Genomic DNA, 26,200 nt, shown 5'->3' with positions numbered 1-26,200 from the left:
ACCTGCCTCGGCCTCCCAAAGTGTTTTTTAACCTTTTTTGAAATTAAAAGTCTATTTTTTCTCATATTAATATAGCCATTCCTGTTCTTTTTTGGTTATTGTTTACCTGTAACTCACCTTCAGTCTATTTGTGTCTTTGCATCTTAAGTGAATTTTTTGTAGACAACATGGAGTTTGTTCATTTTTTTAAAATCCATTCTGCCAATCTCTGTCTTTTCATTGGAGAGTTCAATCTATTTAAATTTAAAGTAATTACTGATAAGGAAAGACTTACTTCTGTCATCTTCTTATATGTTTTATATTGTTTTCTATGTTGCTTTTTTTGTCCCCCCTTTTCTGAATTACTGTCTTCTTTTGTGTTTAATTTTTTAGTATTGAAATATTTATATTTCTTTCTCATTTCTTTTTGTGTATATTGTATAGTTTTTTTGGTATGATTACATCCTTATTCATTGTGTACACTGTGTGCCCAAAACATAAACTAATGATTTTTTTTTTTAGACAAGGTTTGGGTCTGTCACCCAGGCTGGAGTGCAGTGGTGCAATCTCAGTTCACTGAAATCTCTGCCTCCTGGACTCAAGCCATGCTCCCTCCTCAGCCTTCTGAGTAGCTGAGACCACAGGTGTGCACTCACATGCCCCGTTAATTTCTGTATTGTTTTGTAGAGATGGAGTTTTGCCATGTTTCCCACGCTGGTCTCAAACTCATCAGCTCAAGTGATCTGCCCACCTCAGCCTCCCAAAGTGCTTGGATTACAGGTGTGAGCCATCCTATCTGGCCACTAATTATTTTGAATGCATTAATCTTTTAAATTTCATATAAAACAAAATGTGGAGTTACAAACCAAAATGTCAATGTAATTTTTGTGTAATAGTCCCTTAAAAAATGTGGAAAGTTAAAATGGAGTTATAAATCAATGTTACAATAATGCTAGCTTTTATGATTGCCCATATATTTACCTTTATTGCGATTTTTATTCCTTCACACAGCTTCACCTTACTGTCCAGTGTCTTTTTATTTCACCTTGCAAGACTCCTGTGAGCATTTCTTTCAGGGAAGGTCTAGTGTTAATGAACTTGCTCAGCTTTTGTTTATCCAGGAATGTCTTAATTTCTCCTTTACTTTTGAAGGATGATTTTGCCAGAAGTAGAATTATTAGTTCACAGATTGATTTTTTTCTCTCTTTCAGCATTTTGAATATACTGGCCCACTGCCTTCTTGCCTCCAAAGTTTCTGGTGAGAAATCTGTTACTTTCACTGAGAATCCCTGACATGATGAGTCACTTCTCTCTTGCTGCTCTTAACATTTTCTCTTTGTCTTTGTCCTTCAAAAGACAAAGTGTGGATCTCTTTTAGTTAATTTAACTTGGAGTTTGTTGAGCTTGGATGTTTATATTCATATTATTAATCAGATTCAGGGAGTTTTCAGCTACTGTTTATTCTAATATTCTCTCTTCCTCTTCCTCTCACTCTTCTCCTTCTTAGACTTCCACAATGTGCATGTTGGTCTGCTGAATGGTGTCCCACAAGTCCATTAGGATCTCTCTACTTTTTCTCTATTTTCTACTCTTCTGTTGCTCAGACTCAGTAATTTCCATTGTCCTGTCTTTAAGTGTACTGATTCTTCTGCCTGCTTGAACCTGCCTTTGAATCCCTCTAGTAAAATTTTCATTCCAGATGTTGTATTTTCAGCTTCAGAAATGTTTCTTTTCAAGTATTCTATTTCTTTGTTGATATTTCCATTTTGTTTGCACATCATTTTCTTGACTTTCTCCACATCTTTCCTTAGCATATTTAAAAGAGTTGTTTTAAAGTCTTTGTCTGGTTGATGTACCATCAGGTCTTTTCTAGTAACAACTCCTGTTGATTTATTTTCTTCCTTTGAATAGGCCATGGTTTTCTGTTTCTTTATATGCTTTGTGCCTTTTTTGTTGGAAGCTGGACATTTGAATCCAAAATATATTCTAACTATAAATCAGTTATTTCCCTTCCTTAGGCTTTACTGTTGTTGTTTTTAATACCTATATGCTGCCTGTGTGCCAGGGATCAGCATAAAGTGTAAACTTGACATCTCTGGTCTTCTCTGAGCCTGTGTCTTTTCCTGGCCATGTTCAGTCCCTTTCTAATTTTCCCCGTGTATACAGGTGCTGTTGAATATCTTAGTCTTTAATGTCTGGCTCCCAAAGGGGGGAAAATACAAAAATGAAAGGAGGCAAAGTAGTGCTGGCTTTTTAAATCCTCTGGAAATCACTTCAATTGATGAGGGAGGAGATTGCAACAATGAGGGGAGGTACAAAAACAATGGCTGCCCATTTATGTGTTTGCGTCTTTTGGTTAGAAGCAGCAACCAACATTCTGAGAACAGCTACCTGAAATTTGAAGAACAGGATGATTTTGCCCACCCTGCCCCCACACACTGCATGCAAGCTGCTCCTGGAACAAGTGCCCAGCTGCCTGCCATGGAACTGGCAGTGGGGGGTGGGTAGTTGCTACTCTGCTAAGGGCTGAAGTTCACCAAAATTAACCTCAATTTATGTTTAACTTTCCCCTGGAAGTTGTAAGCCTTCAATTAGCTCCAGAGTTTCAAAATAGTTACATAAGACATAATCTACCAATGAATTTGTTGTCCAACTAGGAAGACAGATTTCTGGTGCTCCCTACTCTGCTATCCTCCCAGAATCCTCTAGAACAAAGTATTTTTACATAGAAAATTATTTTTGGAAGCTTCGTCTGAGTCTAAGTTACAATGAAAAAGAGAAACAAAAGCTTGCATTTAAAAAATCTTCAAAGTACTTTATACCTTGTTTTCTTTTCTCCTCTCCTTTCTTTCTTCCTATATTCTCTCCCTCCTCCCTTCCGTTCTTCCTTCAAAACTAATTTAGTGCTTTTCCAGTTTGGGGGCCTTTTACATTTGGCGAATTAACCATTTAATTCCTCCAATTCTTTCTTCTTGTCAACCTTTGACCATTTTCCTGTTAACTCTTTTCATTGGAAGAAACTGGATGATGAGGTTAATTGCTGACTGAGGTTAGGTATTATCATCGGATTCATGTTTCCCATGTTCTCTCCAGCCTTTCTCCCCTTTGCAGGAGGGGAGACAACTGAGATAACTGAAAGTGGAGTATATTTTTGTGATCTCGAGGGAAGAGGAGAAAGGAAGGGATATGGAAGAGAGAAGATATGATTAAGCCATTGTAGACACTGTTAAGAAATTTATTTGCAATTTTTTTTGTTCATTTGTTAAGTAACATCATTCCTTAAATATAAAAGCAATCTTACAGGAATATGCAATAGTATCTCACACAGAAATGACTCCAAAGCTCTCCTTGAAAGGTTGCCCCTTCTGGATTTCATGACCTCTCTTAAGGGTAAGAAGACACCACCAAAGAAGCCTCTGACCACAGGATCATTTGATCATTACTAACTGTACAGGAATATTTACAACAGTAAGACTGTGAAGTTGTGGAGTCTAGAGGGGAAGGAGCAGAAATGTGCAGAGGTGTGGGGAATGGTGACAGTGGAGGCACTGCCCATCTTCCCATGACTCTCTGAAACAGGCACGATGCAGATTGGTTGAGGGGCATGAAGGTGGGTCTGAGCAGGAGGACATAAGGAGAGGAGGGATGGCGGAATTTTATCTGGAGGCTTTCACACGGAGGGAAGTTTTGTGTGGTAGCTCTGGTGTATTAAAATAAAACATCAATTGTATGAGCATAATAGACATTCTAGTTCTTCACCAGCTGGGGATCTGTCACCTTATTTCCTAATGAACTCATGTGTTTTTCCACAGGTTTTTTTCACCCACTACCATTATAGACTGGTCCAGACCTCCTTATCCTTTTGTTTCCCACAGCCTATTTCAGTGCAAGTCCTCATTTCCATGAGACTCTGGGAGAACAGCATGCATTCTGGGCAGGGCTGGACACAGTGATGGGATGGAATGTGGTCTGGCTGGGAAGTCAAGGGATGGATTCCAGGTTTGAGGATGGATTACAGCTGGATGCATTGATGGCTTAAGGCCAGAAAGTAGAAGGTGCTCTCTGTGTTTTGGTCACAGGGGATGCCTTCTAAAGGAGCCCTCTGCACAGGACTGTGTTAGCAAATCATCTGCCCTTGATGCTCAAGTTTGTTCCTCCAACCTAGAAACTTTTGAACACTGGTGTAGTTTCTCCATGTTGCGAAGGCTTAGGGGTCGGGAACTTGCAAAGGACCCAGTTACTCATCCTCTTTTATGCCCCTTGGGATTCTACAGAAAAGCATTCTCTGCTCTCTTCTCCTGGCTAAGGGCTCAGGAGAATTTCCTCAAGGGATCCTGAAATCTGCACTCTCCAGTTCCTTGGCAAGCAAACAACGGCTTACCCTACTGCCTGCTTACCTCTTTTTCCTTTTCCCCTTGGTAATACATTTGAGGGATCTAAGAATGCCAGAACAGGAATTCTCCAGGCCCAGTAAATAAGAACCATTCTGTCAATTTCTGCATTTTTTGATATAGAAATCATACTCTTTTAACATCTACAACCTCTTCCACCAGGAGCTTTCTCTGATAATGACCTTGGTTCAAGCAGCATGAGTGATTTTCAGATGGTGTACGTTCAGTCAATGTATGATTTATGCCAGGAGAAGTGGGATAGTACCCTTTTTGGAAGGGCTGCAAAGTCAACTTACTTACATTCTCAAAATGGGGACGCATGAGAGGACCCACAAAGCGGAGGTTCACCTATGAATCGGCCAGTATCTGATCTAACAGCTCTGGTTACATAGCATTCTGGTTACATAACATTTAAAGCTTTTGGTTACAAAACATTTCGAGCTTTTGTTTAATTACTTAGTCTTTGTTTTGTCTTCCTTATTGTTAGAAGAGACATAAGAGAATTTCCATGGAAAATTCCAACTCAGACTCTACTCAGTGTTGAACTGATTTGTTATTCTTAATATATTTATTCAGCTGCAATCCCTAGTGTCCTTCCAGAGACTGATTAAAAGGCTCTTCTAATATACCAGAAAGACTAAGGGTCTTTACCACTTCATGTGCTGTTACTCAAATTTCTTAAAGTCATCTGAGGAGAAGTTAATGATTTTAGGAGGAGCAGTATTTTTTCAATGTAGATAAATAATATTTATTTCATAAAATAAATGATTCTGATGGCACTATTTCCACCCACGAAAGTCATTCTGGTTCTGTCTTCATGTCTGCCTATACAATGATCACCCTTCTGGGAGGAGGAAAATTCCCTTATGTAGAGCTCAACCCCAGCCCTTGAACCTTAAGGGTGTGTGTATTCTGAGGTGTTCAAGCATCTCCCCAATAATGTGGAGATGTAGCAGAAACCCATTTACCTGATATAATGCTATCGGACTCCACAAAGCAACATTTCATTGCTTTGAAATAAAAAAATTAATTAAAATAAAACCATAGGTGGATTCACAAAGAAACTGTGTAAGCATTTGTAAGTATAGTAATAAATGTATTACTTATAATTTTTGAATTATAAGTAATATATTAAACCACTATTTCTAGTTTCATTAACTTTATACTCCCCACAATATTAAGTAAGAAAATTACTGACTCTCGACTTCTCACTACCTGTTCTCTTGTTTCTCTTCTCCATCTGTCTGCTATGCCATTATTTCTACCCTCATGAGACAGTACAAGTGCTCAGAATAAGATCTAAACTCCCAGGCTTCACGTATACTAACAACAGAGGTCATGAGGGATCCCAAAGCACTCCAACACCCACTTTCTCTGACCTGCTTTCTCCCACTAAGAAGTGTCAAAGGAGAACCCTATGCTTTCAGAGTAAAATGCCGTCTCCTCCATGAGGGGATAAAAGCGAGGCCAAGGTACTAAGTCCATAGCCACGTCTCTCTGGGCCTATGATGCTCCATTGAGGGTGCTCAAGTGGTGAATTGTCCACAAAGTAAGACAGCTTTCTCAGATCACCTCAAATCTATCAATAGGGATAGATTCTCATGCAGTGGCTCTTTACTTTTTCTTACTGCTCTGTGAATATAGGTAAGTCTTTTCTCCTTGTTTTAGTTTCCAGGCCATTCTTCTCACTTCCTCACACCACAAAGGAAGTGGCCCCAAATTTCATGTCATCAGGCCTTAACATGACACCTCACTGCTGCAGTCATACCTGCATCAAAGTTAAACTCCCCCTTTCCAATGCTTATAGTTCCTCTCTCTTGTTTCAAGGCCAGTCTCATCTTGAACCTTGGTTATATTTAATATGCCCTGAGCTGAAGTCTCAAACTTCATGAAACTGAAACTTAACTTTTCATCCTTCCCCTTAAACCTGTTCTATACAGCCTTTCTCTTCTCAGTTGCTTTCTTTTTTCATGTGATGCATCCGATCATTTGGGAAATCATATTAACATGTAAAGCATCTGTACAAAGTCCTTCAGTTAACTGGCCTGCTTTCTGTCCAGCTACCAACTCACACTCTGAACTGGCAACTCAGTTTCACACTTCCATTCCAGGCTCCTTCTAGGTGTATTCTGTATTTCAGCTTCCTCCACTCTGTTGTATCCCTGCAGACACTCTCCGTTTATAGCACACATAAATAACCATAATGTATGAACACCCACTTCTCCCACCCTTCCTTACTCCATTCTCTTCATCCATTAGGATTTATGTCATTCTTAAATATTGACTGTCATTTCAACAGGAAGGAGAATAAAGAGTAGACAAACAGGTATTTGTCTGTTCATTCTACCCTCTTTTACCAGAAGCCTATATTAATCAGTAAGTCCTCTTCTATATCTAAAATTCTTCAATTTTTAATTTTATCCATAATTTACAAAATAATAATATAAGTAGATTTAGCTTTTAATATGTACCTTAGCCTTTATTAAACTCTGTTTCATAACAGAAGCTATTGTCTAAGATTATTTTCGGAAAATTAGTGTTTGTGTTCTACCTTAGGACACAATGGGTGGTATAAACATTGGTCTAAAGAGTCCTGAGTCTGAGAAAGTGGTTCTTTGACAATATCTGACATTACAAACAGACTTTAAGAGCTGGAGTCTATCAAACAGACTTTAAGAGCTGGAGTTTTTATAATATTGTCCTTTCATCCTTTGATTCAGACACTTGCTTTTAAGAAAGACTTTAGTCACCAGATTTGAATTGCTGAAAAAAAAAAATCCAACAATCTTTGCCTCATGATTTTTAATAACCTGCTTAAGTTTGTCAGTACGCTGTACAAATTGATCAAATGTATGAGTAACAAAGATGAGAAAAAATTGAAAGCAGGAAGGTATATTTATGACTAATCTATTATATAGGAGTCATGCCTAGAATAAATAGAAGAGTTAAAGAACGATTCCTAAATAGAATAAGAAGATGTAGGCTTCTCTCACATGGAAGTGATAAACTTGAATAAAATATTTAAATCTCCACATAACAGAATGAGAATTTAGACATCTGAATAATTCCAATATCAAAGCACAAATTTAGTGGAATTAAATAGGTTTTCATAACAGAAAAATTTTAGAACTATTAGTAGAAAGAGATGTAGGAAGTACACCCTTACTTTGATGAATTAAGAGAAATTGCTGTTTCAACATAAAAATAAAGCTGGCTCTAAGAATCTTCTTTAGGGGGCTATTAGCGATGACCCTCCTAGGAAAACTCAAGTGTTATTGATACCTTAGAAATATCATTAGTGAACATTTTATTATTTTGAGTTAAGAATTTTTTTTCAGGTTCTTAAAGACAAGAAAAAGTTATCTATAGTACCTCTGTTGATTTTTAAAATAATTAAGTTGTACAGCATGTTCTCCAATTCTGAAAAAAGTAATATAATAGGGCAATTACAATTTCGTTTTCAATTCATCATCATTCAAAACCATGGGCTTTTGGTACATATCTTTGCACTCATTTTTCTTCCCTTTGACTTTTGTCTCTATAAGCTCGGTTCCTGAAGAGGCATTTTCACCAGGTAGATGACACTTCCTCAAAAGAATTAGGATGATTAAGGCTGGAACAAAGCTTGATCCTCTTAATGCTGCCGGCAATCCAAGGTAGATGTATCTATTTTTTTAAAAGTTAAAACATATTAAATATTACATAGACAGTGTGGTTAGTGCAAACTAAATTTGTATATCTTTATATTTTATTCTGATAAAAACAGCAGCTGATAGTTTTGCATGCTGATCTTATATAAGCAACTTTACTAAACTCTCTTATTAATTTCAGTATTTGTTAAAATGTTTTTGTTGGCCGGGCGCAGTGGCTCAGGCCTGTAATCCCAACACTTTGGGAGGCTGAGGCGGGTGGATCATGAGGTCAGGAGATCGAAACCATCCTGGTTAACAAGGTGAAACCCCGTCTCTACCAAAAATACAAAAAATTAGCCGGGCGCGGTGGCGGGCACCTGCAGTCACAGCTACTGGGGAGGCTGAGGCAAGAGAATGGCTTGAACCCGGGAGGCGCAGCTTGCAGTGAGCCGAGATCGCACAACTGCACTCCAGCCTGGGTGACAAGAGACAGACTCCATCTCAAAAAAAAAAGAAAAAATGTCTTATGTATTTTTAAAAATTTCCCATTGAGAAAATCCAAATTTATTTTCATCTTTTCTAATGTTTTGTTTTTTTATTTATATTCTAATGTTTTGTTATTGTTGTTATAACTAGCTTTTCATTGAATAGGATCTTCACCTCAAAATTAATACTGATATTGATAGCAGTGAATAGTATTTAGTAAGAATGCTTCCAAAGAATCATCATGAATTATAATATATTGTGAGAGTTTCTTTAGATGACCTTGATCAGATTAAGGAAGTTATTTTCTATTATGAGCTTGCTCAAAGTTTTAATCATGAATGTGCATAATATAACCAAGTAACTTTTCTGCTTGTAGTCGGAGGAGTATCCAAGGTTTTCTACCTTTATTGTGTTAATTAGCATCTATTACACCAATAGATTGTCTGATGTCGACCTATCCTTGCATGCTTAAAATAAACTGTATTTGTAATTTTTACACATTATTAGATTCAAGTTATCAATTTTTATGTAGAATTTTTGCATGTATAAGATTAGCCTACAAATTTTTTTCTTGTACTGAACTTGTCCAGTGTGATTATTAAGATTGTACTAGCTTTGTGAAATGAATTACAAAATTTTCCCTTTTTCTGTTTCTGAGAATAACTTGCATAATTTACGAATGAATCATCAGTTCATTGTAGGTTTTATCAGACTCTCCTGAAAAACATCTGAACTTGGTGCCTTTGGGAGATGAGCATTTTTGAAGGATTTACATTTTTAAGTAACTATAAAAATATTCATGTTTCTATGGATTTATAATAATATCTAGTAATATATAATTGTCTAGAAAAATATCTATTTAATATGTTTCTAAATTGTTATATCTAAAAATCCCTGTGTAACTATTATAATATCTGTACTTATATTACCTTTTTCATCCTTAATGATATTTTATTTGTGCCTCCTCTCTTTCTTTATTTGCCGTTCCACAGTATTGTTATTAGTAATACCTTTGCAACTTTACAAAACCATAGCTCTTTACTTTCTGATTCCCTCTATGGTATATAGTCTATTTATTAATTTCTGCTTCTCATTTCTATATTTCTGCTTCTAAAATTTGCTTTTATTATGAAACATTACTAGGATTCAGAAAAAAATGGACACCAGTGATTGGATTTAAGGCCTACTGCAATCCAGTATAACCTCATTTTAACTTAACTAATTCCACTCGTAAATGCTCTACTTGCAAATAAGTTCACATTGTGAAGTTCTGAGTGAATATCAGATTTTGAGGAACACTAACCCCTGTACAAGGTGTTTTGCCTCATTAATTGGATTAAAGCATTGAATCTGGATTTAGTCTCTTGACTTAGAAGTACCTTATACTTCTTTTGGAAGCTGATACCAGAAACCACTGCCCATTTTGAGACATAGAGCCTGTGAATTCAGCTTTGTTTACTCCTTTATGTTTCTGTTTAATTTCTGAAAAACCTGATGTTTAGGATGATGTTTTTATTGTCTTTTAACCAAGATATGTTCCTTTGAATTTTAAAAATATATTGTATCATTTATTCTTGTTTGAGATAGGAAATATATCAATATGTAAATTATTGAGGCATTTATCAGGTAGTTCTACATCATTTGTATATATTTTATTGTTCTTTTTCTAAATTCTAAGTTCATTAATTTTCAGCCTTTTACATGTAAATGTGTATATGTATATATTTACATACATATTGTTTTATACATACGTGTATATAAACATATATACCTATGTGTATATACATATGTGAATATATATTGCATATGTATATTTATATATGTAATACATCTATATATGTAAATATACATTATTTGTATACATATGTAAATAAATATGTATATGTACTTATATGTATGTATTAATATACATATTCATATACATATATTTGTACATATGCAAACATATACATATGTGTATATATATTTATACATTTAAAGCTCTAAACATCCCTTTGATTACTGGTTGGCTTGGCTTCATCCCACAAGTTTTCTTATTCAGTGCTTTCATTGACATAGAGTTCTAATTATTTAATTATGTTTATTGTAATTTATTCTTTTAACCATGAGTAATTTAAGACTGCATTTTTTTACTACTTTTCAAACATTTGAGGTTTGAGCATCTTTTATTATAGGTGAACTCCATTATATCATTGCATTGTGAACAGAAAACAGGATTTATGTGGTATCAATACTTTTTTTTAACTTTTTAGTGGCATAGGTGCTGGTATTTGGGTTAACAATTATCCATGTATTCATGTAGATATAGATACAGATGTATTATAGATTCATATAGATTATATATATTCATTTACATTTATCTGTATATTCGATTACTCTTGTACAATTTGAAGTTGAAATATACTGTATCCTCACTCATTTTCATCTGTGTTTAATATTCATTTGTGGCACAAGTATATCGAAATTTTCCATTCTGTAGAATTCTTCTTATAATTTTATAAATTTTTGTTTTGCATATTTGAGGTTATGTTGATAGATTTACATAGGTTCATAATTTTTCTATATTTTTGTCATGTTTTCCTTTTATTATTAAGTAATATCCCTGTTTAACGCTATTAATTTTTTCCCTTTAACTTATACTTTGTTTAAATCATTAATATAACTACAGAAGTTGATTTAGTATGTGTCTGGTATCTTTTTAAAATCTTATCTTCAATCATTTTATATTTTTGATCTGTCTCTTATAAACAACACATAGTTCAAATTTTGAAAAGTCCAGTATAAAAATTGCTATCTTTGGCCAGGCACGGTGGCTCAAGCCTGTAATCCCAGCACTTTGGGAGGCCGAGGCGGGCGGATCACGAGGTCAGGAGATCGAGACCATCCTGGCTAACATGGTGAAACCCCGTCTCTACTAAAAATACAAAAAATTAGCCGGGCGTGGTGGTGTGCGCCTGTAGTCCCAGCTACTTGGAGGCTGAGGCAGGAGAATGGCGTGAACCCGGGAGGCAGAGCTTGCAGTGAGCCGAGATCGCGCCACTGCACTCCAGCTTGGGCGACAAAGCGAGACTCTGTCTCAAAAAAAAAAAAAAAAAAAAAAAATTGCTATCTTTTAACAAGCAAGTTTAACCAATTTGCAAAATCACTTATTCTTGTTTTTTAACTTATTTGTGTGGGGTTTTTTCTTAAGAATTACCATATTGCATTTTCTCCCCTTCGATTGGTTGAAATAAATCAAATTAATCATTTTTACTTTTTTTGCAAAATTTAAAGGTAATCAGAAGTTTGTTCTCAAGAATTGTAAAAGAGTCTAAGATTTTACTTCATTTGTAAGTTAACAGGCTAGCCTGCCACAGTTTCAAGGATACTAACAGAAGATACAAGACTCGTAGGTCAGGGACAAAGGACTTTTTTTCACTCGCAACACAGCAGTCAGCACAAGCTTCATTTTCAGGTTGGTTTTCCTTACCCTCCACATCCCCAAGTGGTGAGACAGAGGGAGAACCAGGTAAACGTTGTACACATGGTGGATTTGCGCCGCAGTTAGAAAGTCCTGAATTTAGGAAACCACAATTTTTTTTTTTTTTTTTTTTTTTTTGAGAGGGAGTCTGGCTCTGTGGCCCAGGCTGGAGTGCAGTGGCCGGATCTCAGCTCACTGCAAGCTCCGCCTCCCAGGTTCACGCCATTCTCCTGCCTCAGCCTCCCGAGTAGCTGGGACTACAGGGGCCCGCCACCTCGCCTGGCTAGTTTTTTGTATTTTTTTTTTTTTTTTTTTTAGTAGAGACGGGGTTTCACCGTGTTAGCCAGGATGGTCTCGATCTTCTGACCTCGTGATCCACCCGTCTCGGCCCCCCAAAGTGCTGGGATAGCCACCACGCCCGGCTGGAAACCCCAATCTTTTAAATGGGCTTCAAAAAAATCTGCCCAAACTTTGCCCCAGAGGCAGACATTTTCTTATCATCATGAACAACAAACTACCTGCCCTCTGTCTTTGAGAGAGACACTATTTATATCTTCTAAGGTCATTTACTGTTCCAACATCCTTGAAAATATAGTCCAGAAAAAATGCTCTCAGTGCCCCTGCTAACAAGAAAAGCAGAAATGTAATGTAGGGGTCCATGGAGAATTGTCTGCCAACAATATTTACCCTTATTTCCAGAATATCTTGGCTTCTGGTAGATTTTCTCATGGATACACCATTTCATTGACTAATCTAATTGGTCTGACTAACAGAGAATGGAGCCAAGTCTGTTTAATGTGTCTCAAGCACCATTTGATTCAGGATACTATCAACAAGAATCCAAGCAGCAGGATGAGGCCAACCCTCAATAGTGATCCTTGGAGTTCCTCAACTGTGGTAGAAATCTACTGCATACATAGCATATAGCTGAGCTTCCCTCAACATCACTCCTGGGAAGCTCTGGGGGAAAGGGGAATGGATGCAGAGATGAATCTCCTGCTCTCTGCTCTCCTGATACTTCTTGATATATGTCCTTTTGCTGATCAAGACAAATAGCTCAGAATGCTATAAACAATGGTAAATTGTTTTATACTGAATAAAGTAGCTTTATTATTGCCCCCATCAAGAGAAGTTAATTCAGATTTAAACAAAAGTCAAATTTCCTAATGAAAAAAAAGATGAAAATAGAAAGAACAAAGAGTTTTATTCAAAATTAGACTTGTATTTACCAAGGAGAAGGCATTAGGAGACATGAAGAAGATTGTTTCAGCAAAATTTAAAGAGGGAGAAAAGATATGATTTTGGAGACCAGAGACGTGGTGAGAGGAAGTGAGGCTTCAGACTCGTGACATGATGAAATCATGCAGGATAAAACAAAGAGCCTTTAGAGATCAATATAAATTGGATAGGCATCCATGGTATATATACAACCGTTACCTTCAATATTGTGTTGACTCTAAGAATTTAACAAACAACACTTTGAAAGCCAAGGTTAGGGAAGCCATGTATGCTTATATTTACCAAGCACTTGAGACATAATGGGAAAATACAATTCTAGTACGCAAATAAGGAATGGAGATATAACATCAGTATCTCTTCTGGAAATAAACACAATAGTATTCTTTTCACTTGACAAAAAAAAGTTAGGTATGAATGGTGCTGTGTTATGCACAGTCTATGCTTATAAAACAATTTTAAACCAATTATTATCTTTACCTGAAGGTGGTAGAATCATATATCCTGCATGCCCCTGACTCACCACATTTCAAAGTTCCCCAGTGTAAACATGTGGAATCCATTAAAGCGCCAAAATATATAGGTGCAGGAATGCCAGCTGCAATTAACAGGGAAAGAAAGATCTATCAACAAGAATTAAGATACTTATTTGGAAATATTTTGATTTTCTTTATTTGTACTGCAAAGTTTATCAAAACATAAATCTAATGGCCTAAATTTTATTTTTAGAAATGAGTTACTTACTGTAAAGTTTCTAAATTATTAAAAAATAAGTAATCTTATAAGTAAAAAATTATGCAACACAATTATTAGTAGAGTAAAACATTCAATTAAAGATTCTGAACTTTATATATTTTCTTAAATGTTTTGGGCCTATTATATGTACATTTTATTTGGGCAGAGCATTTTCTTTCATTTTATTTTCAAATCTTCAAAGAATAGTGTAATGAAGGTCAGACAGGGCCTTTTCAAGTAAAAGAGATGCTCTATCTCTTTGTGTGCTGCATTCTCATATTTATAATGTGCTTTTTACATACAGAAGGGACACTTGCTAGACTGTTTTTCTGAAATAATTATCTTGTTTGTCTAGTATTTAATATTGTTCCAATAGGATGTGGGAAAAAAATAACTATTTTTACCAAATACTCTTGTGCAAAATGTATGTAATCCCACACCAAGGGACTTCTCTTCAGATTTCATACACCTGAAAAGTAAATAAGTTTGTAAATAAAAGAAAAACAAAGATTTAAAACTATCATACTGTCTTGAAAAGGCCGGTTGTAAGCTAGTCACACATAATGAACATTCAAAATTTTACTTTCATGCTCACTTATTTGTTATTCAGGGTTTTATTATCCAGCTGGTAGCCTACACAGGAGCCCATTTCTGGCTACTGACACTTCACCTATCATTTTTTCTTATTAATACCTATTTTATTAGTCGGGCGCGGTGGCTCACACCTGTAATTCGCCAGCACTTTGGGAGGCCAAGGCGGATGGATCACCTGAGATCAGGAGTTCGAGAGCAGCCTGATCAACATGGTGAAACCCTGTCTCTACTAAAAATATGAAAAATTAGCTGGGTATGGTGGTGGGTGCCTGTAATCCCAGCTACCTGGGAGGCTGAGGCAGGAGAATCACTTGAATCTGGGAGGCAGAGGTTGCAATGAGCTGAAATTGCGTCACTGCACTCCAGCCTGGGTGACAGAGCTACACTCCATCTCAAAAAAAAAAAAAAAAAAGAAATTGTTTTTAATAACACAGAAACTAGATACAGTAAAAATCTTCAGTAAGAATAATAATAAATAAATTGTATACAGTTCTTATTAAAATTAGGAAAGAACAAGAATACTCACTATCACAACTACAGTTAAATAAATCTTAGAGGTTTTAATTTATGCTACAAGAGAATTTTAGAAGTCTAAGATGCGTAAGGTTTGGAAGTGAAAAGACAAAACTTGTCATATTTGCACATTGAAAAACTTGCACAGAAAACCTAACAAAATCAACAAATTATTAGAACAAATAAGAAGGATGCCGGATAAAAAGCAAATTTTTAAAAACAGCAACACTCCTCTAAACCAGCAATAACCAACTAGAAAATATAAGAGAAAACAGTACCACACATATCCATATATACCTGTCTTTACTTATGTGTAGCGATGATAGAGATAGAGATAAATATGGACACACACACAGACCTATCTGTCCAAAATAGTGCAAAATTTATATTTATAAGGGAGGGGTAGAGCAAGGAGCTAAATAGAAAGCTCCACCAATCATCCCTCCTGAAGGAACACCAAATTTAACAACTATCTACATACAAAAAAACACCTTTGTACGAACGAAAAATCAGGTGAGCACTCACAATACCTGGTTTTAACTTCATATCACAGAAAGAGGAACTGAAGAGAGCAGGAAAAATGGTCTTGAATTGCCAACGCCAGCCCTCCCATCCCCCAGCAGTGGCCACATGGCATGGAGAGGGACTCTGTGCACTTGGGAGAGGGAGAATGCAGTGATTCTGAGACTTCATTAAATCCCGTGCTGCCCTGTCACAGTGGAAAGCAAAACCAAGCTAAACTCAGCTGATTCTTACCCATGGAGGGAGCATTTAGACTAGCCATCGCCAGAAAGTAATCACCCAGCCCCACAGTTAGAACTTGAGTTTCAGCAAGCCTCGCCACCATGGGCAAACGTGCTCTCCCTAAATAAACTTGAAAGCCAGTCTAGGCTGCAAGAACTACAACTCCTAGGCAAGTTCTAGTGCTGAGCTGGGTTCGGAGTCAATGAACTTGAGGGTTCCATCACCTATTGAGACACCAGCCAGGGAAGCTAATGAAGTGCTTGTGCCACCCTTCACCCAACCCCAGGCAGCACAGCTTGTGGCTCCAAAAGAGAATCCTTCCTTCCACTTAAGGAGAGGGGAGGAATAAGTAAAGAGGACTTTATCTTGCATCTGTGATACCAACTCAGCCACAGTAGGATAGGGCACTGGAAAGGGTCATGAGGCACCCATTCCAGGCCCCAGCTCTTGGGTGGCATTTCTAGACAAACCCTGGACCAGAAGGGAACCTGCTGTCTTGAAGAGAAGGACTCAGTACTGGCAGGATACATCACCTACTGGCTAAAGAGCCCTTGGGGCCTGAATAACCAACAGTTATACTCAGGTAGTATGCCATGGGCCCCAGGTAAGACTCAGGTGTGCTGTATTTAGATGAGACTCAGCACATTCAGAGCTGTAGTGGCTGTGGGGAGAGACTCTTCCTGTTTGAGAAAAGCACAGGCACAGGGAGCAAAGGAAATTCTGTCTTGCATCTTAGGTAACAGCTCAGCCACAGTGGGATAGAGCAGTGGTTTCCAAACCTTTTGCACCGGGGACTGGTTTGGTGGAACACGATTTTTCCACTGACCAGGCAGGAGTCGGGGATGATTTTGGATGAAACTGTTCCACCTCAGACCATCAGGCGTTAGTGAGATTCTCATAAGGAATGCGCAGCCTAGATCCCTCACATGTGCATTTCACAATAGGGTTCACGTTCGAATGAGAATCTAATGCTACAGCTGATCTGACAGGAGGCGGAGCTGAGGGGGTAATGCTCGCTACTCCCTCCTGCTGTGAGGTCAGATTCCTACCAGGTCAGGGTCTGGTAATATTCTGTGGCCCAGTTTGGGTAGCGACCCCAGGGGTAGAGCACCAAGCACATTTTTGCAGTTCCAGATTCTGGGCTTTGGGTCTTGGATGGCATTTCTGAACCTGCCCTTCTGGGCCACAGGAGAGCCAACTGCCCTGAAGGGTGAGTCCTGGCCTGGCAGCATTCACACAGGCTGGCTAAAGGACTCATGTGCCTTAAGTAAACATCAGTGGTGGCCCGGGCAGTATTCCCTGTGGGCCTCTGGTGGTGGTGGTGGCCATGGGGTGGGGCTCCTCTGACTTTTGAAAGGGGAGAGAAGAGTAAAAAGGTGTTTCTGATAGTCTGAGTGCCACTTCAGCCACACTAGAATAGAATACAAGGTAGATTTGTATGATTTTTTTACCCATCCCAGGTTCCTGGATGACATCTCTGGACCTTTCTGGGGACTGGGAAAACTCACAGCTCTGAAGGGAAAGACAAAAACATGACTGGATTACCACTGGCTGATTGTAGAGTTGGGCCTTGAACAAACATAGGTGGTAGCCAGGTAGAGGTAACAGTGGGTCTTGGATGAGATTAGTGCTGTGCTAGATTCCAATCTAACCCAGCACAGTCCCCGTGGTGGTGGTCACAGGGGTGTTTGCATCACCCTACCCCCATTTCCTGGCAGCTTAGCACAGAGAGACGCCATTTGTTTGGGAGAAACTAAGGCAAAAGAACAAGAATCTCTTCCTGGTAATCCAGAGAATTCTTTCGGATCTTGTCCAAGACCTCCAAAGTGGTAACTCTATGAGTCTACATGAACCACAGCATTACTGGGCTTGGGGGCCCAAGTCCTTTTGAATACCTGGAAAGCCTGCTCAAGAAGGATGGCACAAACAAACCCAGACTATGAAGACTCTGATAAATGCCTAAGTCATCAATGCCCAGATATCAACAAACATTGACAAGCATAAGGAACATACAGGAAAACATAACCTCACCAAAGGAACTAAACAAGGCAGCAGAGACCAATCCTGGAGAAACAGAAATATGTGACCTTTCAGATTGAGAATTCAAAATGACTATTTTGAGGAAACTCAAAGAAATTCAAGATAATACAGATAAAAAATTCAGAACGCTATCAGATGAATTTTACAAAGAGGTTGACATAAAAAAAAGAAGCAGAAATTCTGCAGTTAAAAAACTGCAATGGCATACTAAAGAATGCCTCAGAATCTCTTAATAGCAGAATTTATCAAGCAAAAGAAAGATTTAGTGAGCTTGAAGATAGGCTATTTGAAAATACACAGTAAGGGATACAAAAGAAAAAAATAAAAAAGAGTGAAGAGCACCTTAATGATCCACAAAATAGTCTCTAAAGGGCAAATCTAATAGTTGTTTGCCTTAAAGAAAAAGTAGAGAGGCCGGGCGCAGTGGCTCAAGCCTGTAATCCCAGCACTTTGGGAGGCCGAGACGGGTGGATCACGAGGTCAGGAGATCGAGACCATCCTGGCTAATACGGTGAAACCCTGTCTCTACTTAAAAATACAAAAAACTAGCCGGGCAACCAGGCGGGCACCTGTAGTCCAAGCTACTCGGGAGGCTGAGGCAGGAGAATGGCGTAAACCCGGGAGGCGGAGCTTGCAGTGAGCTGAGATCCGGCCACTGCACTCCAGCCTGCGTGGCAGAGCAAGACTCCGTCTCAAAAAAAAAAAAAAAGGCCGGGCGCGGTGGCTCAAGCCTGTAATCCCAGCACTTTGGGAGGCCGAGACTGGCGGATCACGAGGTCAGGAGATCGAGAAAAAAAAAGAAAAAATGAAAACGAACTCATGGAGATAGAGAACAGAAGGGTTGTTACCAGAGGCTGGAAAGGGTAGCCTGGGTGTGGTGGGGAAGTAGAGATAGTTAATAGGTGCGAAAAAAATGGAAAAAATGAATTAAACCTACTATTTGATAGTGTATAGAGTGACTATAGTGGAAAATAATTTAATTGTACATTTTAAAATAACTAAAAGAGTATAAATGAATTGCTTGTAACACAAAGTATAAATGCCTGAGGGAATGGATACCCCATTTACCCTAATGTGGTTATTACACACTGCATGCTTGTATCAGAATATCTTATGTAACCCATAAATATATACACCTACTATATACCCATAAAAATTAAAAATTAAAAAACTATATTTATATATGATTATATAATTTTTTAATCTAGTTTTTACTTCTGATTTATTTTATGTATAATTTTAATTATATGCTATGTAATTATAATCTAGATATAAAATTTATATTTGTATATGGGGAAATGATTCACATATATTCATATACACACAAAATATGTAAAATCACATTGATAATCACAAATATTTTACAAGCAATACAAATATAAATTTAAATATATTTAAAATCAGTACAATATAAATCAGTTTAAAATCACAAATACACATATTCATATCTATATATATTTGCAATCACAAATATTTACATGTGTATGATATATATGTGTATTATATGTTTGTGATGGTAATGGCACCATTCTGTGTGTGTGTGTGTGTGTGTGTGTGTGTGTGGATGGCGTCACAAGAAATATATTTGGTCTTTGTCCCTAGCTGCTGGCACATGGGTCCTTGGAGTTCTTGGAATTCCCTTGGAGCATCCTTAGTGGTAGGAATGTATTTTGTCATTCTTAGGGAGATTGTTTTGATCACACCTGAGTCTATACTAATGTATAGACTATACTATACTAATGAGACGACAGGGTGGGTTCCCAGACTGGGCTGGGACTGGTCACCAGAAAGACTAAGTTATTAGAAGACTGGAATTCTCAACCCCACATTCAGACCTCCAGGAGGATGGAGTGGGATGTGTGCATCTTCAGATCAAGCTCACTAAAAGCTCTTGAACTAGGAGATTTGATGAGTTTCTGAGCTGGTAAACACATCCATATGCCAGGAGAGTGGCACATCCCAACCCTACCCTGGTTTCCATTTGTGTCTTTTATAATAACCTTCATAATAAACCAATGAACGTAAGTCAAGTGTTTCTTCCCTGAGTTCCGTGAGCCATTCTAGAAAATGGAGGAGTCAACCCTAATGCATAGCTTGTCAGTCAGAAGCCCAGGGTAGAACACAAAACAAAACAAAACAAAAGCCCAGGGTGTCTGGACTTGTGATTGACATCTAGATTGGGGGCAGTCTCATAGGACTGAGCCTTTTAACTTGTGCAATCTGATGCAAAGTCTATGTAGATAGTGCCAGAATTGCATGGAACTGTAGAACACCCAGCTGGTGCTGCAGAATTGGACAGTGTAGGAAAATAATCCACACATCTGGCTATCAGAAGTGTTCTGTATGAATAGAGAAACCATTTGTTTTTCTCAGTGTGTGTGTGTGTGTCTGTGTGTGTGTATGCATGTGTATATGTATCTGTGTGGCTGTATGTACATATATGTGTGTGCATATATAGACATGTATATGTATACATATGTGTGTATATAATTTATATATTTATATATAGTATTTAAGAAGGAACCTAATGGCACATCACCTTTGTGACAAATTTTCAGAACTTTATTTAAGGATACAAAGGAACATTTAAGCAAATGCGAGGATATTACATGTTCAAAAATATTTGATGTCAGATTTTTCTCCAAGTAATCTATGGAATCTACACTAACTCAGTTGAAATTCTTATGAAGATGTAAAGATCCACAGACAGCTAAATCAGTCTGAGAATAAAAGAATAAAGGCAAAGTGAAGATGACAGGTGGGTGAGGAAAAGTTACCATATGAAATACTAACATTTGCAAGGCCAAAGTAATTAAATCAAGGTGACACTGGTATGAGAACAGGCAAATAAATCTGTGGAACAGAATAAGGATGAAAAATAGATTCACGTTATATAAAAACTTGAGATGGTGGCACCACAAATCAAAGGAAAAAGGATGTATTATATAGGCTATGATTTTGGAAAAAACTTTATTATTCGGAGAAAAATAACACTGGATATCTATGTCCCTTAAACCACATATAAAAATAGATTTGAGATGGCTTAAAAAACTATGCAGAAGGTAAAGCTGGAAAGCTAGGGGGAAATAAAATTTAAGGGAATATTTTTATAAGTTACAAATGTGGAAGCAATTTTAAAAATGTGACTTATCTTCCAAATACACAAACACTAAGGCAAGAAAATTGTTAGATTTTAGTACAACAAAATTTAGGATTTCATTTCATAAATGGCACTGTAAAAGTTAAAAGAAAGAAGACAGACAAAGTGAAGATAATTGTATAATATAAACAGTATTACATTAATACCTGTAATTTACATCGTAATCATCAAAATCATCAAGGAAAACATAGGAGATAGGAAATATAATGAGTAAAATGGGTAAAATAAATTGAATAAGCATCATCTATCAGAAGCCTAAATAGCTAAAAAAGTTGTTTGAAGAGATGCTTAAGCTCAGTATATCAGGAAATCACATATTGACAAGTCAGTGAGCTATCATTAGTATTTTACACCCATTGGATTAGTCAACATCACAAAGTGAGATAATTCTAACTCCCATGCAGTGATGATATAAAAATTACTCTAAATAGGACTGGTGAATTTATCTATGCATCTACCTTATGAACCAGAACAAGACTTAATACCATACCACCATTGGTGTGAATATAAAAACACATACACAAAAAAAATTTTAATATTTTACAAAGGAAATGCATATTTAATGACATTTATCTGTCATATTTCAGTGAGCACCTATAGTGACTGGAAATAGGGAATTGAATAGAAGTAAATAAATAAATGAAGTAAAATAAGAGAGAATCCTTGTTCTGGCCTGTGATGATAATGTGTTATGTATGACTTGAGCATTGTGATTAACTTAACTCTACTTTTGAGCTCCAAAACAAGAAGAAGAGAGAAAAAATACAAACTATGTTCAGGATTGTTTACTAGGCATGAAGAGTGGCGTAGTTGAAAGAAGATTTATTTAATATACCTAAATTTGAAAACTAGCTCTTCAATTTCCTAGTTTTAGAAAGTCCTTCAGCATTGATGCCTCACAGTAGCCTTGTGAGAGAGCTGAGTATTTCTTATTATGCCCATTATTATTAAAGAAAAATGGAGCTCAGAAAGATCCAGTGGTCTTGGTGAGATGGGGGCTTCTCAGAGCTTTGCGCTGCTGTCCTATAGGTTGAACCTTAGGAAATGGCTGCTAGGCACCCACTCTTTACCTATCAAAATGGCCATTTTCTATGGCCTACCCTAAGATGTAAATGTGTCTCTTTTGTCACAAAATGAGAGGTCCACTCATTTAACTCTAAGAAATAAGGAAGAAAAATAGGGAGGAATAGGAATGAAATGCCAGGAGATGAACATGTGCGTTGCTAGCTTTAAAATTGTGTGAAATTCAAAAATGCTTAATACAAAACCCTTAATACATGGTACGTTAGAGCACTGAGTTCTTAGATACTGAGTCCTGAGTGACTTTCTTAGAACAAGCTACCTTAATAAACGACCCCAAAAAATTTAAATAAGGAAAATAATTTTGTACCTCAAGAGAACCATATATCCAGGTATGGCAGCCAAAGAATAAATGAAACTGCTCATTGCTGACAAGATCAGGAAGTACTGGAGCATCAAGAAACAGTCAGGTCCTTTGTCACACAGCCCAAGAACTGCAGATGAATTTCCTGATGTTTGAATACAGCTGCAATTTTGGAACACCTGTCAAAAAATAACATATTATACTAACTAAGAAAGAAATATCTTGAACACAAATTTTAAACATTTTCTACACAGCCAGTTGGATCAAGATGGAGACTGCTTGTTCCCTTTACTCCATCTCCATTATGATGTCTCTCAAGATTACAGCATATAACAAAACTGGAAGGGTGATTTCAGAAAAATGGTATATTTTTCTAAATATGTATAGTAAATTTGTAATAACGAATAAGCTACCCTAAAGACACGCTTTTTAATTATTTTTCTTATTTATTTATTTGAAACAGAGACTCATGCTGTCGCCTAGGCTAGAGTGCAGTGGTATGAACTTGGCTCACTGCAACCTCTGCCTCCCAGATTCAAGTGATTCTCTTGCCCCAGGCTCCAGGGTAGCTGGGACTACAGGCGCCCGCCACTACCCCCAGCTAAATTTTGTATTTTTAGTAGAGGTGGATTTCACCATGTTGGCCAACTGGTCTTGAACTCCTGACCTCAGATGATACACCCATCTCTGCCTTCCAAAGTGCTGGGATTACAGGCGTAAGACAGTGCGCCCAGCCAATACACTTTTTAAAATAGTGTTTTGATACAACACTACATTGAACAAACAAAATCTGTTTCAGAGTGCTCAGTTGAAATATTTAGATGCTTACAAATAACCAAAGCTTTGCTTCTAAAGAAATAGTTTATTTCGGCAGGGCGCAGTGGCTTACGCCTGTAATCCCACCACTTTGGGAGGCCAAGGCAGGCGAATCATGAGGTCAGGAGTTCGAGACCAGCCTGACCAACATGGTGAAACCCCGTCTCTACTAAAAATACAAAAATTACCCGGACATGGTGGCGTGTGCCTGTAATCCTACTCAGGCACTCAGGAGGCTGAGGCAGGAGACTCGCTTGAACCCGGGAGGCGGAGGTTGCAGTGAGCCGAGATCGTGCCACTGCACTCTAGCCTGGGCGACAGAGTGAGACTCCATCTCAAAAAAAGGAAAAAAAGGAAAGGAAAGGAAAGAGTTTATTTCAAAAACAGAATTGTCAACCCTTTTTGAATTGTTACATGTTTCCAGGTCTTAATAAGAATCAAAATTTATAGTTTACTTTGATCATCAACTAACATGATATTAGTATTAGTATTGTTATATTATATCGTGATATGTTAGAGGCAAGAGAACATTCCTAATTCTAAATTCTTAAAGAACTGTCAGAATGTGAAAACCACAGAAAGCACACCCATACATATACACAGAAAAAAAAAAAAAAAAAATATATATATATATATATATATATGTATAGCAAAGCAATTAGCTGGACAATTGAGATCAAAACCACCAACTTTATTTCAATGATAAAATTTTTTTAGTCCAGAGTATTTACAACCCAAATTATTTGAGTAATAATGTAAACTTCTTGGAAATTTCAGATCACTGTTCAGATGCTATGAAGGTTTTACATAAGATCTGGGAAATAAAAGGTAATCAAGTGACTGTCATAGAGTTATTTTTCCACATACAAATAAACTAATTTGGTTTTGAGGAAACACTAATTTTACTTTTATTAAGTGTAGGCCCAGTTCATAGTTGGAAAGTAAAAATGCAACTCAAAATGTTCTGTCAAATAGGATGTCTTACCATGTTTATTCCCATTCCAATGGATGTCTCACAACCAGCAAAACAAGCTGACAGATATGACAAGCCATTGTTTCCACACACAGGATCCCATATTTTAGATGGACAGTTGCAATCCACATTGCAATTAGCAAAGATGTTATTTCCCATATACAAATCTTGTGGAATTCTGAAGTGATTTAAAATAATGCCATAGATATTAAAAGATGATTCAACCCTTTTTTTCTTCTTTTCATCTCAATCCCCAATTAGATTTCCTCTCCTCCCATGAATAGAAAGAGAAATCTTCCAATCATCAATGTGTGACCTGTTTACTATAGCTTTGGTATAAAAGAGACCTGTTTTGATGACCACATAGCCACTCTTTCAATGATTTATTTCAGAAGAATATACAGGCAATAAATAAGCATTGAGTTCCTACCTTGTGGGAGTCACGTTTTCACATACTATTAGATCTCAAAAGATGAGGATGAACTAATCTCTGTGATTCATCCATTAGATAGCAAATAGCAAGAAAGGACTAGCATGAAGACAAAAATCTGCAAGTTCCACTTGTAGTACAGATAATACATTTGGCTCCAGAAACATAGGTATTTGAATTAAAGAAATACATTCTACTAATATAAAAAGTGACCAGTGCTTGTAATACGATTGAAAGAGCACTTGCGTGGCAGTTTAGAGACTGAATTCAGACTAGATCACAGTGCGACTTTCGACACATTATGTCTGGGAATCAGCATCATTGGAGATGGAGACAATCTTTAAAATTTATTCCAATTTTAAAATCCATTTCTGTATTGATGTGGTTGAAGAGATTTGAAATGAACTCCCTTTATCATTAAATCTCTCTGAATCTCAATTTCATCTGTAAAGTGGAGGTAATAATGCTTATCTTAAATAAAGTTTATGAGTCTCAAATAAAATACCATATATAAAATTATATTATGATTTTACATTTGAAATTATTTCAATCTAATAAACCTTGATAATTTTGAAAAAACATTTTAGGATGTTCTTTATTTCATTTTAACTGATAGCTTGATTATCAAAATGTGCCCTACAGGTGAATTCTTTTAATGTACATCACTATGGAAAACCTTTCAATAAAACCCAGATAACCTTCAAAATACAAAATATGAAAGTATTCAATATTTTAGATACAGCAGTACAAATGAAATATATGAATTATGTATTAATTAATTTATCATGTATTATGATTTAGTTATGCCAAACTTAAGCCCATTGTGTAAACATATAGAGGCTATTTTGACTGTATAGTCTACTCTTAGTTTTACTCAGTTATGGGAGTGTAAGACATATGGATAGCATATTTTAATTCAAACTAAAACTGTAGGTAGTTTCTTTCACAGGATAATATCTACTCGGATATCACAAAGACAATCATGCACACACACCCACGTGCACATGCAATCATAAATTCACTCACCCTGTGATATGTTCCCAATCTCGTTAATAAGCCTAGAGCTTGGATAGATTGGCTTTTGATTGACAGATGGAGAAAAGATACAGGAAGAGCATGGATTACTATCACTAACTCCAATAAGCAAACGATCTGATCGTGCATTGCCATTGTAAAAAATATAATATTAACCATTTGTTGAAAGATTCTGACATTCATTAGAAAACAACATACCCTTCATAAGAGGTATTTATTCCAACAACTGAAGAATTTTCACAAGTCACGAGAAAAGATAAAAAATAGAGAAGATACTCAAGTAAGGATAACCAACATCCTATGTGGGCAGCTTGTTTGACAGTAATCTTGAACTTCTTCATAATTAAACCACCAATTATGTATCCAATACATATTGGAGGTAAGTTATAAATACCTATAAATGCAAATAAAATATTATTTACAAAATGACTTACCAAAGGAATAAATATGTTACCACTTTTATGTAATATGTCTTATATAAGGAACTATTTAGGTCCAACTCATAGTGAAGAAGAATGATTTAATTTTATCCCCACTTAGTTACACATGACCCACAGGGAGATTTTGAAATACCCCAAAAATGGGGAAGTAT

General features: G+C 36.8%; 1 protein-coding gene across 1 annotated transcript in view; it reads right to left on the bottom strand.

The window, feature by feature from the left end:
* Positions 1-7,062: 7,062 nt before the first annotated feature.
* The window catches only part of SLCO1A2 (solute carrier organic anion transporter family member 1A2), a 57,112-nt gene continuing 37,974 nt past the window's right edge, over positions 7,063-26,200 (bottom strand). The window contains exons 10-15 of the mRNA XM_033222708.1: positions 25,807-26,002; positions 24,156-24,321; positions 22,361-22,533; positions 14,324-14,388; positions 13,665-13,782; positions 7,063-8,036 (exon numbers count right to left, since the gene is read on the bottom strand). Of these exons, the coding sequence (XP_033078599.1) occupies positions 7,817-8,036; positions 13,665-13,782; positions 14,324-14,388; positions 22,361-22,533; positions 24,156-24,321; positions 25,807-26,002 (938 nt within the window). The 3' untranslated portion in view covers positions 7,063-7,816. The remainder of the gene's footprint in view (positions 8,037-13,664; positions 13,783-14,323; positions 14,389-22,360; positions 22,534-24,155; positions 24,322-25,806; positions 26,003-26,200) is intronic.

The sequence above is a fragment of the Trachypithecus francoisi genome, unplaced genomic scaffold (assembly GCF_009764315.1).
Source record: "Trachypithecus francoisi isolate TF-2019V2 unplaced genomic scaffold, Tfra_2.0 Lachesis_group11, whole genome shotgun sequence".
Lineage (NCBI taxonomy): Eukaryota > Metazoa > Chordata > Mammalia > Primates > Cercopithecidae > Trachypithecus > Trachypithecus francoisi.
The sequence above is the reverse complement of the archived record's forward strand: the minus strand, read 5'-3'. Positions and strand labels throughout refer to the sequence as shown.